Source organism: Ambystoma mexicanum, chromosome 4q (genome assembly GCF_040938575.1).
Source record: "Ambystoma mexicanum isolate Mex_15411 chromosome 4q, UKY_AmexF1_1, whole genome shotgun sequence".
Lineage (NCBI taxonomy): Eukaryota > Metazoa > Chordata > Amphibia > Caudata > Ambystomatidae > Ambystoma > Ambystoma mexicanum.
Window position 1 is genome coordinate 115,226,560 of NC_090928.1, and position 17,602 is coordinate 115,244,161.

The 17,602-nt window shown below is 45.2% G+C and overlaps 1 protein-coding gene across 4 annotated transcripts in view; it reads left to right on the forward strand.

Annotated features, from left to right (window-relative positions):
* The window catches only part of PHACTR2 (phosphatase and actin regulator 2), a 951,421-nt gene that overhangs the window by 831,397 nt on the left and 102,422 nt on the right, over window positions 1-17,602 (forward strand). For all 4 annotated transcript variants that reach the window (XM_069607614.1, XM_069607616.1, XM_069607613.1 and 1 more), the window contains one exon: window positions 10,888-11,044. In XM_069607614.1, coding sequence (XP_069463715.1) covers window positions 10,888-11,044 — 157 coding nt within the window. The remainder of the gene's footprint in view (window positions 1-10,887; window positions 11,045-17,602) is intronic.

Genomic DNA, 17,602 nt, shown 5'->3' on the forward strand with positions numbered 1-17,602 from the left:
GATGCTTGAGCATGCCTGGTCCGGGCCGCAGACAGGCCGACACCTGCGGCGGCCATGGGGCGGTTGAGCTGCCCCCGACAAGCATCACAGCCCCCTGACTCACTCTTTCGGGTGGCTCCCTTACGCACAGCCTGGCGCTTCAGTCTCTGGCAGGGCACCGTGGGAGATTATTCTTTTTCTTTTCCCCTTCTGGTCTCTCCTTCCTCTCTCTCTGCTCTTCTTTTTAACTGTCATTTTCTAGCTGTCTTTTTTTTTTTAATACTATTGTTTGTAATGCTGCTGTGCTAGCTCACATCCTTCCGTAAGTGTAAAGCCTGCTCTCTGCCCACGTTACCTCCTGTCTACAGGGTTCATAGTGATAATATCGAAAACCAAAATCTCGAAAACCAAAATCTCGAATACAAAAGGCCGAAAAATAAAATATCGAATTTTTTTTTCAATGTTTTTTTTTAAAATGGGGGGGGTTCCCCCCCAACCCCCCTTTTTTTTCATTTTTTTTTTATTTTACCCCTTTTTTTTACTTACCTGACCCCAAAAACATATATAAATAAATAAATAAAAAATTCGATATTTTTTTTTTCGATATTTTTTTTTTCGGTCTTTTTGTATTCGATATTTTGGTTTCGAGATTTTGACTGACTACAGTCTACAGATTCCTGTCAGTTTGCCTGCTCCCTATTCAGCCTGCTCCTGACTCTGATCAGCTGCTCTCCAGTGTTCTGCTTCTGTCCGCAGTTGTGCTCCCTTGTTTACCTTCTGTCGCCACTGGAACCTCTTCATTGGTCTGTCGGGTGTCTGCAACCTTTGGCTTTCCAGATGTTTTGGACCATAATTCCCATCAGATCTAGTCATCATAGACACTAGGGGGTCTCATGGGAGTTATAGTCCAAAACGTCTGCAGAGCCGCAGGTTGCCGGCCCCTGGTCTGTGTGAATCATACACTGCACACTGCTCGTTTCAGAAGGTTCCTTAACTAGGGATGCAATATTAGCATATGGGTCCATCCTTTTGTGTGCCTATATTCTGAATCCGTTACAGTACCACTTGCATCACTTGATGATATCTTCTGTACCACAGTCAAGTATTAACACTTCGGTTACTCAAGAGCTGTGGGGACATGCAGATTGCCAAGAAGAAAATTGGCAACGTAATCATAGCAAACTTTGTCATGCACTGCTCCAGAGCATATTTTACACGTGGATTAGCACAACAATGGGATGTTTACAGTATTAAATTGAAATGATGTGGAATACGATTGGACTTCCTTTTTTGAATTGCCACAATTTATATTGAGTTCAGCATATAAACATGTATAGCCACCCAGTGGTGCACATGAAAAACCATGCCAACGCGCAGATATATACACACAACACCAAGAAGGTTATGGTGGGTTTAAAAAAGAAAACCTTTCACCCGAAATGTGAAAGTTGGAAAATTCATTTGAGCCAACTCACACATTCAACAATGCCACCTAGTAGCCATCGCTAGAAGTTCTGAGCCACAAGAGCAAGGCATTGTGGGTTTGCAAATTAACTTAAATGCAAACCTTTTTCTCCAGGAAATTGTCTTTGTCTTTGAGGGCAGAGGTATTTTATACATAGCTTTATCAACCCAAGACAGACATTTTTGCAAGGCTGTCAGGACAACTACATACCTGGTTTCACCCTTATTAGGGATCATCAGTGCAGTATGGTCCTGACAGCCTTCTGGTTGGAGCATGTGGCCATGTTTTCGCAACACCAAGAAAGCTATGGTGGGTTTAAAAAGTTTTGAAAAAAACCTTTCATCTGAAATGTGAAAGTAGGAAAGTTCATTTGAGCCAAGTCACGTATTCCACAACGCCACCAAGAAAAAGGTTTGCATTTGAGTTAATGTGCATACCCACAATGCATTGCTGTTGTGGCTCGGAACTGGAGGTGAACTTCTAGGATGGCTACTAGAAAGGTAACTGAGGATGGCTGGCACTGTTGAACCACCTGACCCAGTTCATTCCCCCTATTCTGAGAGGAACAGAGTAAAAGGACCATCGCCAACTGACTTCCTCTCACTCCCTGCCTGCCAACTAGCAGTCCTCGTGAACAACCCTGTGGCAACCACACAGGCAAGATGGGGCGGACAGGGAAGAAAAGGTGTAACCAAATAGAAATCACCAAGTGTTCAATCCTCAACAACAGGACCCCTCCCCCCTGCTGTACTGTTAAGGAATTTCTATGCTGCAGTGGTCAAAGTGGGCAGGAGCGGTTGGGTGGTCCTCTGCTTTTTTTTTATTAAGTGTTACTCTTCCCATACTTTTATTTTAAAAAGAAACCGTTCGGAAGGGTTTTGTTTTAAAATAAAAATGTAGGAAGCAGTTAAAACTTGCACTTCTTAAACAGCAGGCACATTTGTTTGGGGGGCTTGTATTTTGCCTGGGAGGGGGTGTGGCGATGGAGTTTGTGGGGAGGTGAGGGGGGGCGGCAGGCCAGCAGGGAGCATAGTTCTGCTACTTCTTTTCATACACTTCGACCACTGCTGTGCTGCATAAATATTCAAGAAAATATACTTACCCCCGCGATCCCCTTGCGCATACAGAACTCTAACCTTTGCTGGGAACTAACAGCAGCCCCTATGGGACCAGAGCATTCTATTTATAAATCGAGCCTTTTCTTCCTCCTAGTGTTCACATGGCCAAAATAAGGGAACAGCAGCCAGCTGTTTTCATCTACGAACAATATTGTTTTGTTAGCTCTTTGAAAAGCCCATCTTTGTGATCCCTGTCCATGAGCACCAGGATTACAGTGCTCGCGCTGTATGACTGACCCAGCCCCTTTGCTTTAATCTGAATGTGACCTCTAGCATCAGTGCCTTGGTTTCCAGGACAGACTGCGATGATGATCGCAACTCTGCATCTTTTACTTAGGTTGGTGCCCCTAACCCTCTGACACTGGCTGCCCTCCTCATATTTTCGACCAGCTTCAGCTTAGAACCCGGGAGATCCATTGCTCTCACTACATTGGTCCAAAAGTCGAAAAAATATCGTGGATGGCTCCTCTAGAAAAATTGGCATTCATTTTTAAGGTTGGGTACTTACTTGAAGTCAGTCCAGCCTCAGGGGAGGATGTTGACCCCTCCACTTTGTCAGGTTTCAGTTGAATGCTTTCCACAGAAGCCACCAGTTCCCTCAGACTTTTAGCAATGCCATTGTATTCCCCTGGGGATCGTCTGAATCATGCCCCCTTTGAGCTCTGTTGTGGGTTTAAGTAACTCGGATTGCTCCGTCTTTATTTTACCCTGCATCTCTGGATGTCTTCCAACTACAACCTTACCTTAGGAGTAGCCTTTGAGTTTGTGTCACAGTCTGGGTATTCCACTGCCCCACACATACAGCAAGCGAGGATTGCCCCTCCCAAACCTGGAATCGCTACAGATGCAACAGCTGCACTCTATGCCCACTCATTTCCAAATGTTGCACGCAGCCCCCCCCACGTCCCTTATGACCCTCTAGGCTCGAGAGTTTTACTACCCTGCGTCACTCCATCTAGGATCGTTCTCACTGACACACGCAGCAGCTTCTAATTGCGGCCACTCTTTTTGGGTCTTCCTGGAAGCCAGTAGGCCAGCCACCACCCTAGTTTTCCCTGCAGAGAAGCCACCACCTGCTAACCTGCCAGAACGTCTGGTGCTTCACATGTTCCACAGCTGAGGGCAGCCTTCTCTGCAGGCCTCCATCCGAGCAGGAAAGTAGAAGTGCCTTAGCGAGTACAGTAAAGCGCAAACTGATTTTAAAGGGCATCCATCTTGCCAACTCTCTGGCTCTTCTCCTCAGATGTCAAATCAATTCTGTATACATATGGTGGCATTGTACCTTTTGTGTATCAGATATGAGCATTTTCCGCAAAAACCTTGTTATGGCGTGTGGTAGCGCACCATTGTGGTGTATGTGTGTGTAGAAGTTTTCCATAAGAGCACTTTTGGGGTAGCTTGAGAAATTCTCGCAATGCTCTAACCAAATATACAGACCCAACTCTGAATTATTTTGGAACATTTTGTGTTGCTTCGTCAAAGGGGACAACGTTTTAGACGGAGTCCCAAAAGTATTGTTTTCCCATTCCTTCTATGCAGACAGACGTTTGCTGGATGTGTCTGCGTCAAACCTTTGTGAGAGCCTTGCATGCTGTCATGACTTCTGTTAAATCACAAAAGGATTGCAAGTCCAACCAGCGGTTTCGTTTAAAAGTTCCCAAAAGTAACCAAGAAAGGATTGGCACATTTTTCAATCGTCCAGTACAATCCATGAGCATACAAGAGCATTTTAGTACTACTTAGTTACTTTGAATCTGGGTGCCTGAACTCTTCTATAGGGCACAAACGCAGGTCCCTGAACCTAGTATGGTGCAATTAGGTGGCCAGTTGTGAAACATGTGTGCTTGCCGACTCACTCCTGCAGACCCTCTGCTGCAAAACCTTTTAAAAGTTGAATATTGAAGTCCTCTGGGCCACCCCGAACTCTCAGCCAGGCCTAACTCGGCCTCACAGGGGCGTGCAATATACTCTTAAAACAGCAAAAAATGTCTTCCCATTTGTTTTGGCAGAGGCTAGTGCTCTGGGTAAAGAGGACATTGGCCACGGTCGGAGGGAAACGGACCTGCAATTGGGGTAAAGTAGCCAGCGAGCCTGGCCGTGGGCCAGATTCAGTGGTAACTGTGGGCAGCTAGGTGGGGCCCGGTGCTGGCTGAAGGCCAAACTGCAGGACATGTGTTGCTGGCCATGGCTGCAGAACATTGCAGTAGGGGCACAGTGGCCACTGAGCCATAGCCAATGACCATTTCGAGGGCACAGTGACCACTTGTCATGGACGCAGTCATTTGTCAGTTGTCACTCTGGGAGGCTAAATGGGTCCCAGGTCTTCACCAAATGCCATACCCCAGAGCCATTGGACAATGGCCACTTGGTGGGGTACAGAAGTTCCGCTGGGAGCTTTGACGGGGCGAGGGGGAAATACACGGCAAGGTCCACTGGAAGGGTCCTTGGGCCACTAGAAGATTATGTATGCCACTAGTGGCACCCAGACCCGCTGGGTGGCCCACAGACCATCATTGGGGACAACTTGGAGATTGGGCATGGGCAGGTTAGTGAACAATATGGGGAGATGGGAGGGCCAACCTGGGGTCTATGTGCTTGGCGCATTGTCCAGTTACCACATCAGATAGTACAGTGGCCACTGGCCCTGGCTGCAAGCCAGAGGCATTGGCCATTTTGGAAGTGTTGGGTGCACAGAGCAGGGCAAGAGCCATGCCCTGCACAAAGTAGCCTCATCCACAGGCCTGCCCAGTGGGCCTAAGAGGTGGTTTTGGGGGGGGGGGGTCACCAGGCAGGCCTGAAGGCCAAGTCCTGGTTAACTTGCCACGGTGCCAGAGTGCAGGCCATACCAAGTGGGCGAATCAAGGTCTTTGAGGGTTCCTGGTCAGGAGTGATGGGCCTGCCTTGTCAAAGTTGCTGCTTGTGAAGGCTGGAGGCCAGGCCCAGTTATTTAATCTATTGGCTTGGGGTTGGCCAGGGCATGGCCGACAGCAATGTTGTTGTGTACAAGTGCGGGACAACATGAAGAATAGCAAAAAACCCTAATAACTTAAAAAAAATGTAAATGATGACCCAACTTGGAGCAACGTCATGGGTAGTGCATGGCTGTAGGCGTTTATTTTCTATTTTGTTTCAATTTAGTTTTTCTACGGACGCTACAGCGTCGAACATGGCCCCACATTCATTAAGATATCCTAAACCACCTCTACAGGGAAAGTATCCTTTAAGCTAATTTCAAAATCACATGGCCTCCTCAGCCCTGAAACTTCTACAAAGCAACAGGTGAAACAAGATCCAGTCCAGCGATGTACCACCTTCACCTTTTGTGGTAACATGGGCCAAGGGCAGGCTATACTCTTAAGAGGGGTGTGAATGTGATGACATTAGTAAGCCAAAGAGCAATATTACAACTGTCCAAAATTAAGGATAGTCCAACCAAGGTTCTGTACAAATATCTATACTTTAATTAACCACACCATATGCAATAGTTGTACTATACAAACACTAACAAAAGCACACCCAGTGGAAAGAACACAGAAAATGCAGTATGAAGATGATGCAAGCACTCTGGAGAATGCAGAAAGAGTCAAAGGCAAACAAATTACAACCATGGGCTTCAGCAGAAGTTGGGCAGAGCAGGGAAATGCTGTGGTAATGTTATTACTGATGCATTTACCGCTTTGCCCAATCCAGAGTATGGCCCTACCTGGATGCATTCCCTTCCAGCTTTCAGCTGGGGGTAAATGCGCTGGCGGCATGTGCATTTTCGGTGTTATTCCTGCCGGCGGTATTTGCACCGGTGGTAATTGCGTCACCCATTTACCACTACTTGTGATCCGGCACAAATTGCGCCAGACGGAGTAGCGGTGACGCTAATTGTGTTGGGCTGTATCCCGGCGCAATTACCCAGTGTCACCAAAAGGATATGTCTTGGTTGAGAAAAGGTTCACGTGTGTCTTAGCAGTCTTTAGGGTCCAGAAAGTGACCCAAGGTGGTTGGGGCCTTGCAATAGTACTTTTCTCAGTTTGAGGCGGTTGGACTGCTGAAATCAGATTTCTTAAATTGTGTGAGTTTAGAGTTGCAAGGATCTAGATGGGTAGCATGCATTGAATGGTTTAGAGATTAATCTTGTTGCAGTTCGATGCAGCGTTTGTAGGATGTTGGTCAATGAGGTCACCAGTGTTGGACCGAAGTTCGATCTTGGGGTGATGACGAAGATGCTGGTGGTACGAGTCATGGTTCAAAAGACTTCTGTAGTGGAAAGCTTCTTGTTCGAACCAGAGGAAGCGCAGCGCTCAGCTGGCATGGTGCATCAGCGAATTAGTTTGAGGAGCAGCAACCGTGGTACGAAGAAGCAGCAAAAGGAGCACTGTGGATGCTAGTGGTTCGAAGGAATTCAAATGCAGTCGACCGCGTTTCGATGAAGGTTCAATGCTATAAAATGCAGGAAATCAGCTGCTTTGCTTCCTCTGCTGGTATGCGTTCCAATCCAGAGGCTTGGGTTTTACATTTAAAAAACACACAACTCTTGAGTGTTATTATGGTTTGTGTCCCAGGCTTCTCTTCCTCTTTGATTGGGCCCACTTGGTTCACTTCCCTGCCAAGTACTGCCACAAGGAAGATGACTCGACGCACCCTCTTGATTTTGGATCCCTGACCTGGGTTTCTTCTTCTTTGATTGGGCCCACTTGTTTCACTTCCCTGCCAATTACTGCCACAAGGAAGAGGGCTCGTATCCCTCTCTTGGTTTGGATGCCCAACCCTTTTTCTCTCTCCTTCTCTTTATGTCCCCTTGGCTGCTTTGCTTGCCAAGTACTGACACGAGGAGGACAGTCCTGCTCGTTCTATCCACACATGGTTTTTGCCTCCTGTACGTTCCAGCCCCCTCGCCTACTCAGTGTGCTGCTCTAGCATCTCTGTGTCTCAGTGCCTTCACCTCGCGGATCTCATGCCCGGCCCTTGGACTGATGGTATGGACACTGCCTCTTGCGTTCGTGTCACCAGCTGCCAGCCTCCAGTTACCGTCTGGACGTCATTTTGCAAAGGAGTCCCATTGTCCTCTTGACTCCGGGAGCGGACTATTCTCGGCCCAGTCGTGGCGTTCTCCGCATCTCCTTTGTGCTTCCCAGGCTTTATGGTCTCTCGTCCTGGTTGGCTGTCTCTCTCTGATAGGCAGTCCTCCTTTGGTTTTCATAGCGTAAAAGGAACCACGCCTCCACAGAAGTCTATACTGCTGCATTTCCGTCTTGGTATTGCTAGTCATTGTTCCTGTGTTTCCTTTCTTGTCCCAGTACTTGAATGACCTATGTTCCTGATGGTCTTCTTCATCTCAGTACTTTCCTGAACCTCGAGGTAGTTTTCCTTATAACTGTACATAGGTCTACTGTCTACAATGAGGTTAGCAGATGGAGGAGATGTTAGAGTGTGTGGGGGGTCTTATGTTCTCATAATACCAAAGATGATCGATCTCTGAATGGGGGGGGGCCCTCCCCATGAAATCATCCTGCATTATACCACCACCAGGGGGACTATTGGGTAGCTGTATCAACTCCCTGGCCTCATGGAAAAGGACTCCACACTGGGGAGAAGTGACGACATGTAGTGAATCGTCACAGAAAGATTAATCCTAGAAGTAGGGCTAGACAAAACATGTTCTTTACTTTAATAAAAGGAACACTTTGAAACAAATCTTCGCGTCTGTCTCTTATGCCTCACTTGCCACAGCACTCATACCCATGGAAACTCAACCTAGTCTTACTCTCCACCTCTCTCTCATTCAATCTTAAAATTGACCCCTCCCTTTCTGACCACTTTTTCTTCCATTTCAGTATTACTCCCCCCTAGACTACCAAATCCTCATACTTTACTAATCTCATTGATACACTTCACTCTCACCCTGACAGCCTTCCCTAAGCCATGTTGGCTCATCCATGCCCTCTGGCTAACTCCTCTTTCCTGTTTGCTAACAGCTTTGCCCACTCTTCACATCTTAAATTGCTACGGTCTGTGACACCTTCACCACTCTTCTCCCTTCCCCCACCTGCTTCTTTCTCCTCCCTTCCATCTGTCGTCAGTACTTCTGATCTGCAACCCTCCTGACCAACTTCTACCAGAGAAATAGACCCTATAATGTTATCAACAAACCTCCCTGATGGCCACATTTGTCCTTTTGCCAAACTTGGAAGTCTCACCTGCTCCGATCTCTCTTCCCTCTTCAACTTATCGCTTTCACTTGGGATCCTGCGTCCACTTCAAGATAGCCAATGGTCATAGACATTCTAAAAAGCTGTTGTCAAACTCCCCAAAACGTTCGAACAGCAGTGGCAGGAGTTGTAAGAAGCTGGACAGTAAGAGTGGAAAAAGGCAGTGGGGAGAGCAGGGCCGATGGGTAGACATAGTTAACCATGTGTCCGACTCCTCCATCTTTTCTAGTGACACAAGTGCAATGGGAGAAGGTAAGTGGAGTCGGTGTCTTAGATTGCAAGTTCAACTGCATCAAATTTGAAGGATGGTTATGAAGAAATGGGGTTAGTGGTACTCAAAATGTTCTGTTATAAAGCAGGTTATTGCCAAAGAAATTGGGAATTCCAAAAGTACAGCATGAGATCAGTAGGGGGAGAAGAAAATGCAGGATGAGCTATTCCAAAGGCGCAGTTGAGAAGAGTAGATGAGAATAAAGTGGGTGTTTTACGAGGCGGAGGCCCCAGATACAGAGTATTAATAAGGGGATTTGGGCATATTTTGTCTCGGGCGGATAGCTCAGCGTCAACGTGCTAACCTTGGTAGCAAGACGGCACGGAGCACGCAGGTTCGATCCCCATGTCCACGCTTAGAAACCTCTGGGTATTAGGCGCGTTATAAATAACCTATCATATCATAGGAGAGTTGGGTGGAGCAGGGGATGAGTTAGGAGTAGGCCGTTCAGGGTGCCTTGGGTAGGAGAGGGTGATGAGGACTTTTAAGTCATTTGAATGCTGCAAAGATGACTTTATTTTTGATAAAGAGTAAACTATGCAATATTTGCAGATTCGGCACTGAGTGACGCGCCCCAAGTAATTAGGTGACCTATGCTATCTTCAAAGGTTTAACTTTGACATGAATTGTTCCTCAACACATACCTCACAAATAATTCACCTACCGGTAACAGCTCAACGTACTCTTGCATCGGGTTTGAACAAGTCACACACACCAACTATGCAATGTTGCTATTATGGTACTTGATGGCATGCAGGCGCATTAAATGACTCCAAGAGTAGACCATGCCCATTGCCATCAATTTGGAATCCATTGGCTTGGAGATAGACATTGCCTTTCTTCACATGGATTCAAAGGTCTGTGGTTCGGCACAATGATAGAAGGCTTTAAGGGTACTCAGTGGTCTGCAGATGATGGAGGCAGAGATCATAAAGCAGGATGGTATGAACTGGATATGCACGGCTTGGAATTAAGAGACGCACTATTTAATATTCATGAGGTTGCCCAGTGATGTTTATCTTTGAATATTTAACACTGAATTTCATAATTATAAAAAATAACAGATTATTTAGGAAAGGAGATATTGTGAAAAAAGAAGTGGTGCAGTGTTTGGGGATTAAATGGGGACCTCCCCCCACACCCCGCCCCACCATTTTGCATTTGGAATACAGTTCAAAATGTACAGTAAAACAATCTGTGTTAAACAAAAAACTGCTGTGAAACACATGGGACCTTCTGTACTGTTGTTCAAAAATGGAAGGGTTGAGCTGGAATGCTGAGGTGATGGGAAAGGTCTGTACTGGTGTATTGTAACTAAATATATATTTGTACAAACATCAAAATTGCATGCACTTGAATTAAGACTTTGGGAACACTCCACCCCACCTTTGCTTCATCTTAAATGGCAGGCTAACGCCTTCAATATTCCTCAAGGCGATGGCATCAGAGCAACTAGGAGAATTAGGGTGCAGAGATCAACAGAAGTGGTTCATGTATTTTTTTCCCTGCGGCTGTCCTATCTCTCTTCTCGTATTCCTTAAACTGAGTCACATTCCCTCGCCCACAAGGATCTCTTACTATAAAGGAAAGCTTTGCATATCGCCAAACAGTGGAACTCAGCAATTTACTGTCCATTTTTTCAAAATCTTTTGCATACAAATTGTAGCCTTTTTTAAAAATGAATTTGCATTGCTTCGTTTGTCTCATTAAATGTCCTACCACCATAAGTGTGTGTTATTGCTGCTGTGTCACAGGTGCAGGGTTTTAAAAATTCCCAGCCTTTCCGAGGTTGTAAATATCACAGCTGTCCTACTTGTATAACCTGGAAATGTGCATGGTCTTTTCTTCCCTTAGGCTCCTTGGCAAGCAAAATCCGTCGGAAAGATAGTCTCGCCATCAAACTTGGGAACAGGCCATCCAAGAAGGAACTCGAAGATAAAAACATCTTGCAGCGTACCTCAGAAGAAGAGCGTCAGGAGAAGTGGCAACAGATCGGAACCAAGCTCGTGAGGTAGACCTTGCTTCCTTCCCCCTGATGGGATCATGTCAATGAATTGGAGAATGAAGTCACTTTCTCAAAAACATGTGGTTCAAGATGGCTTTTAATCTTTTTTCATTATTGCAAATACTTGTGTTTAGCTTCAGCAAGGATCTGGTAACCACAAGAGTTCTTTTGTCCCTTACATTGGGGCAGTTGCAGACCCACATAGCTTCAGTGATGCATACTGTGGTATTGCTCACGCACGGTCCTCTATTGCCTGTAAATATTGCAGGTGAATTGTCAAAGGTACTATATACAGTCACGATTCTGTATTCGTTTATTGGTGTTGCATATCTTTCTTCACAGGGTGCACATGGTCGTGGAAATTGAAGTGATCTGTTAGCATTTGATCTGATATGGGAAGATATTTTATTTTCGAGGGCTTTGATTATGCAAGCAGTAGAATGCCAGCATTAACAATGCTGACTGTGCTATTATAATTATAATTGTTCATTAATAACGCACCTAATACTAGCGTGTAGTTTCTAAGCCCGGGGTTGGGATTCAAACCCTTGTTGCACTGTGTTGTCTTGCTTTCAAGACAAACGCTTTGCCTCTGAGCTATCCTTCTTGTTGTCCAACTATCTATGCAAGGGTTTCAATAGTGGGGAGGAAGAGGATGAGGGGTAGATGTTGGCAGGTTTTCTTTTTACCGCTAGCACTGTATTGTTGGTATCATCGCATACAATTACAGCTGACGCCTAATATTGGTATCTGAAGGCAGGTAATACTGTATGAGTTGTGCGACATAAGTGCCTTTTCTCATTCATTTGCAAGGGCGTTTCCCCAATTTAAAACACTGAGCGTTTCACCAACAGGGCTCTCCAGTATGGTTCCCTGCAGATGCATTGTTAGCAGAGAGTTGCCAGGCATGAGCTATTTATTGTTCCTCGTTAGATCAGGCTCCGTCATGGCTGGTTTAACTCTCCAGTTCTTAAATGAGATGGCAGTATCTTGAACGGGGAATTGCTGGACAAAGATATTCCGTTTAAAATACATGTTCATCTGGTGCAGCCCTACAGATAAGGGGTGTATCAGCCACTTTTGAACCCTAAAAATAGGCAAATCGTCCCAAAAACTAAAAATAGGAAGTACAAATATTCCCCCAAAAAATAGGAAACGGACATGTAGAACATTGTGCCCCTGCTTTCACCCACACAGCTAAGTGGATTTGTTTGGACAGTAGTGCACGTAGTACCACAGGAAGAAGCTGGTATTGTTACTACAAAGTATGAAGAAGTAAACATGTACTTTTAATGTGGATGAATAATTAGGTGCATAGAAATAATGATTACAAAAATATTTCCGTATTCGAAGTTCAAAGCATTTTTATTCACATACAGAAAATGCTCCCAGTGAGAATTGGGCTTACTTTTTTTTTACCTAAAAAATGATTTTACTTCCAACTTTAAAAAATAGGCAGTAAAATACTCCCACTTCCAAATCTTATCTGGAGCACTGATCTAGTGCATGTGCTTCCCCGTCAATGGGTATGGTGACGGATAGTCACCCCGGCTTCCAATTCATCTCATGTTTCTTAATTCCCTCTCTTATGTCTGTGGAGCCAAACCTGCGTCATGGTCATTCTTATGATTCACTATATACTGGGTCCAGCATTAAAAGCCTTTTTTGTTTTTACACAATGGGCTTCATATTTTTGCCATTTTTAGTTTTAACAGCCTTACTTCATAATATGCTACATCATTTTCAACAGGCCTTTGCGACTCAAGGACTCGCGTCTTATGTCCTTTGACGTGCACGTTTGGTCATCTCATTCCACCTGTGCCTCACTGTAACACTGTGTACCCACAGGAATAGCCTCCAGCCGGTGGGAAGCGAGGAAGCATCATCAAGAAAGGGTTTGAAGTCCTCCTTACACACGAGAAGCATGCCAGCAAAAGGGACCTGATTTTGGGCCCAGTACCATGTAGGCAGAAGTTGTTGGAGTCAGCAAGACTGAGTGCCTGGACTCAATGATCCTGTTCTGCTGGGCCCACCCACCAACGTTCCATGGCTTGTGCGCTGCCACTAACTGATTTGTTTTGTAAACACACTGTTTTGAGCAACCTCATACTGAGCAAATGGACTTGTACTTCCAGGAATGGGTAAGACCCCGTTTGGATTAGTCAGTCTTTTCACTAATCTGAGGAACCCTGTGCCATGATTGCATTTCCACCTTGATGGTAGTCCCTTTTTACCAATAACAACAAGAAATATTTTAAGTTGACAAGTGAAAGTCACATTATTCAATCCTTGTCGGATAATTACCTTGTTATGCTTGACCTTTTTCATGCCCAGAGTGGCATACATGACCTGGGATAGCCATCTCTGTGGCCCACGACATGGATGGCCATGTCCTTGAAGTACCCACTAAGCAACCCCTCTACTGCCAACAATGTATGCATCATATTCTTGGCGCTACATTAATAAGAATGGACATTCACGTTTTTGATGGTGTTTATTGCTTAATTATACTTAGCACTGCAGTATAAGGCATGCAGCACTAAAGGAGTTGGAACAGCGCAGCAAATTCCTGCCACTGTAAGAATGTTCATTCTATTTTGCACACGTGCTCCTTACGGTTTAGTTTTGACTCGATTTGACTGACATTATTTTAAAAGGCAGGAACAGAAGTGGTTTTGTTAGTGTTCTGGTAAGGCTTGAAGAGTTCTGGGTCCCTTGTTTGTCAGACCTGTACAAAGTCTTGAATGGGCCACGGCCAGTGGTTTCCTCAGTCAGTTATAATACCTTTCATCTATTCTTTGGTCTAAGCGTTGATACCCATAGGATTGTAAGTTCTTTTTTTAAATCAATCGAATTCAAATCAAAAGTCTACATCATCTGCACTATGGTGTGGCACTTGCTGCTTCCACCATATTGAGCTTTTGGGTAGACAAATATATTAGCAGAATTAGCCATTTCCATAAAGTCTCACACAGAACAATGCCACCCAGTAGCCATCATTGGAAGTTCACCTCCAATTCAGAGCTATATGTGCAATGCATTGTGGGCATTGTGACGATTCTCAGGATCGTCAGAAGGGGCTGTCCTTGTGAGGCTAGGAAGGTGAACCTGCTACGCAAAATTCCCCCTAGGGGTGGCGGAAAGCGGGACCTCACATGGAGAGACTCCTTTTTTGGGGACAAGGACTCCTGTTCTGTCCAGGATTTCTGTAGACACCCTTATGAGGAGTTGACAAGAACATCTGAAGACCCCTCAAGTCATTCCCAACCAGTCTCAATCTGTTACTGTCATACCTCCAAGAATCCATCTCCTAAGATCAAATGTCCTGGAAAGAATAAGAATGGAAGAACCCTGCAGAGTGTGCAGTGGTTGGCAGCCAACTGCACTGGGACGAATAAGATAGATCAAGGAGCCATGAGTCCTCAAGTGAAAGAAACTAAGGACTGTGCATCTACACTGGGGAGGTCCTAGCATGGTCTAATAAAAACAGAAGAAGGGCCAGTGAAGAGTGTCACTGGGACTGGGAATGTTTGAACCAGGGCTGTGGAAGAAGCCACGAGACTCTCAAAAGCCAGGAGACTGATCAAAAGGGGCGCTGGAGAGCCAAAGAAGCAGACCTGGGAAATGCAAAGAGCCGAGCTGTCGGCCTGGGAAGAACCTGGAGGCAGTGGCGTGAACCTGAAGGGGTGGACCTTATGGTCCTCGAACAGCACTGGGACCATTCCCAGAAGGGCTCCACAGAGCCATGTGAGGAAGAAGCGAACCACCAAAGCGGTCGTACCAGAAACTGGAACCTGACCTCAAGAACCAGTGATGCCTAACTGATTCAAAAGAGGTAACGGGAACGGCGGGAGACAGGATGGAAAGAGTGAAGATTACCAATGGACTAATCATACTCGTCCCAGTACAAGTAAATATTAACAAGGGAGTGATTACCAAGGGACTAATCTTACTTGTCCCATTACAAGTGAATATTAACAAGAGAGGAAAGATTACCAAGGGGCTTATCATACTCCTCCCAGTAAAAGTGAATATTATCAAGAGTGAAGAATACAAGGGGACCCATCCTACCCGGCCCAGTGTATGTAAATATTGGAAAGAGAATAGACTGTCAAGGGTCCAGCCAGACCAGTCCCAGTAAAGAGGAATACGATAAACCAAGTAAAGAAAGCTACAAAACACATCCAGGGAACTTCCAAGATAATATAGAGACACTGCAAGGTTTAAAGAAGAATCAGGAAACAGACCTTTTTTGTGGAATCAAGGAACTGTTTGTGTAGAGAGCAAGGCGAGTTGGGGCTATAGAAGCCTGTCCAAGAGAAAGAAGTCATTCTCCTGGAACCCGTCTTTTCTTTGGGTTTTCATGATCTGTGGTAGGGACAGAGTAGGATAGTTTTGGACGGAGGGCAGACTGTTGATTTGGACAGTCTCACTGATGACGAGCACACTAGTTTGTTTTGTGTTAGTCAAGGCAACCATCTTATTACTAGAGATGAATAGGCTGTTCATTTATTATTTGAATTAACAAACCTGTAGAAATGCCACCTATTGGTCAGTCTCCCCCTTTTGGCCTACCACATTATGCAAATAGAGTTTGGGTAAGAAGGTGACTATAATAGGGCGCTCCTCCCTTATGTTTTCTGTTTTCTGAGATTTTACTTGGTTAACAATAGTGAGGACCAGTAGCTGCATGGCTACATAGAGAGTAGTATTCACCAACCAGTCAATGGGTTCCGTTGTTACGGTGGCTTCCCTGCTATGAATCTCGTTCCTTTCGTTCTGCACGCATGATGAGGAAATACCAAGTGCATAAATATGTTTTGGAAAACATTAAGATGATAAACACGGTTAACTACCAAACACTTGCAGGTATTTTATTGAACGAATAACCCTTGGAGAACTAGCTGGACTAAGTGCACAGGCTCACATAGAACACAATCTGCTTATACACTATGCAAATAAGCTCAAATGTCAATCCTTTGCTCCAGTAAAATGCCTTCATAGGGCTGTCAACCGAAGACAGACCGCTGTCATGAATTCAGCCAATTAATGCCTATCAATATTCAACTCCCTTAAAGTTCATCTAGCATTATTGCCAGCATACACAACTCGTAACACAAAATATTGTGGTGGAAGGGTCATGTTGCTAAGGCTTTTATAAAGTTGGTTAAACGCACATACCCTGGAGCTGGGCGAGCCATTGGTGGGGTGACATTTAAATACAGTGCTATATATCAACTTATTGTCCTCTCCCCTTTGAGCCCACCCACAAATAGTCTTTAACATTATTTATATGGAAAGTTGCTTCCTTGGTATTCATTAAATCCATTCACAGAGTAAGTATATCCATAGAAATAAGGGCTTTATTTGGACTAGATCCATGTTTTTCACCAAAGTTTATTTAATGTTAATAAGTACACCGAACTCTGAACTTCCTTTCCAAGCCCTCTCACACTGGTAGAAAGGGCATTACATACAGTTGACATGAGCAGAGCCATTATGTTTTACATGGGCAGAACAAAATCTCTGCATAGGGGCAGCTGCTTCTTTGTGTCATGTACTGCAGCCAAGAGGGGAATCCAGTTACTAAATCCACCTTTGCATGATGGATTGTGCATTGCATTCAAGAGTGTTATAAGCTGGCACACAAACCTCTAGCTTTCTCTCCAAAAGCTCACTCCACAAGAGGTGCAGGAGCAACATTCGCATTCAGCGGGGATGCCCCTCTAGATGCTGAGTAGCAAAATTGAGTTCAGAACATACATTTACGAAATACTATTCCATAAACCCTTACACACAGGTAGATTGATAGATGGAACAAACTATTATACAATCTTTATTTACCACTGTTCCTTAAGCTCAACCACCACCACCTTCTGGTACTGCTTGATGGTCTATGCACAGCATGCAAGTCTAAACCGATTAAGAAGCCTGCAAAGGACTGCTTTACTTGCCCACTTATCTCCTTCCCACAGAAAAGAAATGTATGTCAACATGCATGACATCATGGGTGCACACATAGCGTAGGGATAGTATGGTAGCGCTGCCCTTGTTGGCTCCCTTTTACTTTAGAAAGAAACAACTTGAAATACTTTGCACCAAACACTAGATACTCCTACGTCCCGTCCCCTTGCTTCCATACTTATGGGACATCTCTCCGTCCTGTGGGACGGGACCAGAGCACTTTGTAAAAAGCATCCAAAAAATGTTTTAAAAAATGTGTCCTTCCTCTCTTTCTCGCGCGGGGCCCGGCACGCGGCCGTAACCCCGCCCAACTTGGCTCCGCCCCACGCATCACCCATCAGTCCTTTTCTCCGCTCGTTCGGGACTGGACGCACTTGCATCCTCTGAAGATTTTCTTCCCTTTTTTCCTCTCTGGCTCTCGCTAGCGATCGTGTACTAGTTTGTCTATGTCGTTCAAACTAGACTTTCCAGATTGTTCATCGTGTCACTGACGCTTCACGAGGGCGGATCCCCATCCTCTTTGTTTAGAGTGTTTGGGTCCGGATCACCGTTGGGACTCCTGTTTTTACTGAGACTCCCTTTCGATCCCGGCACTTCAAC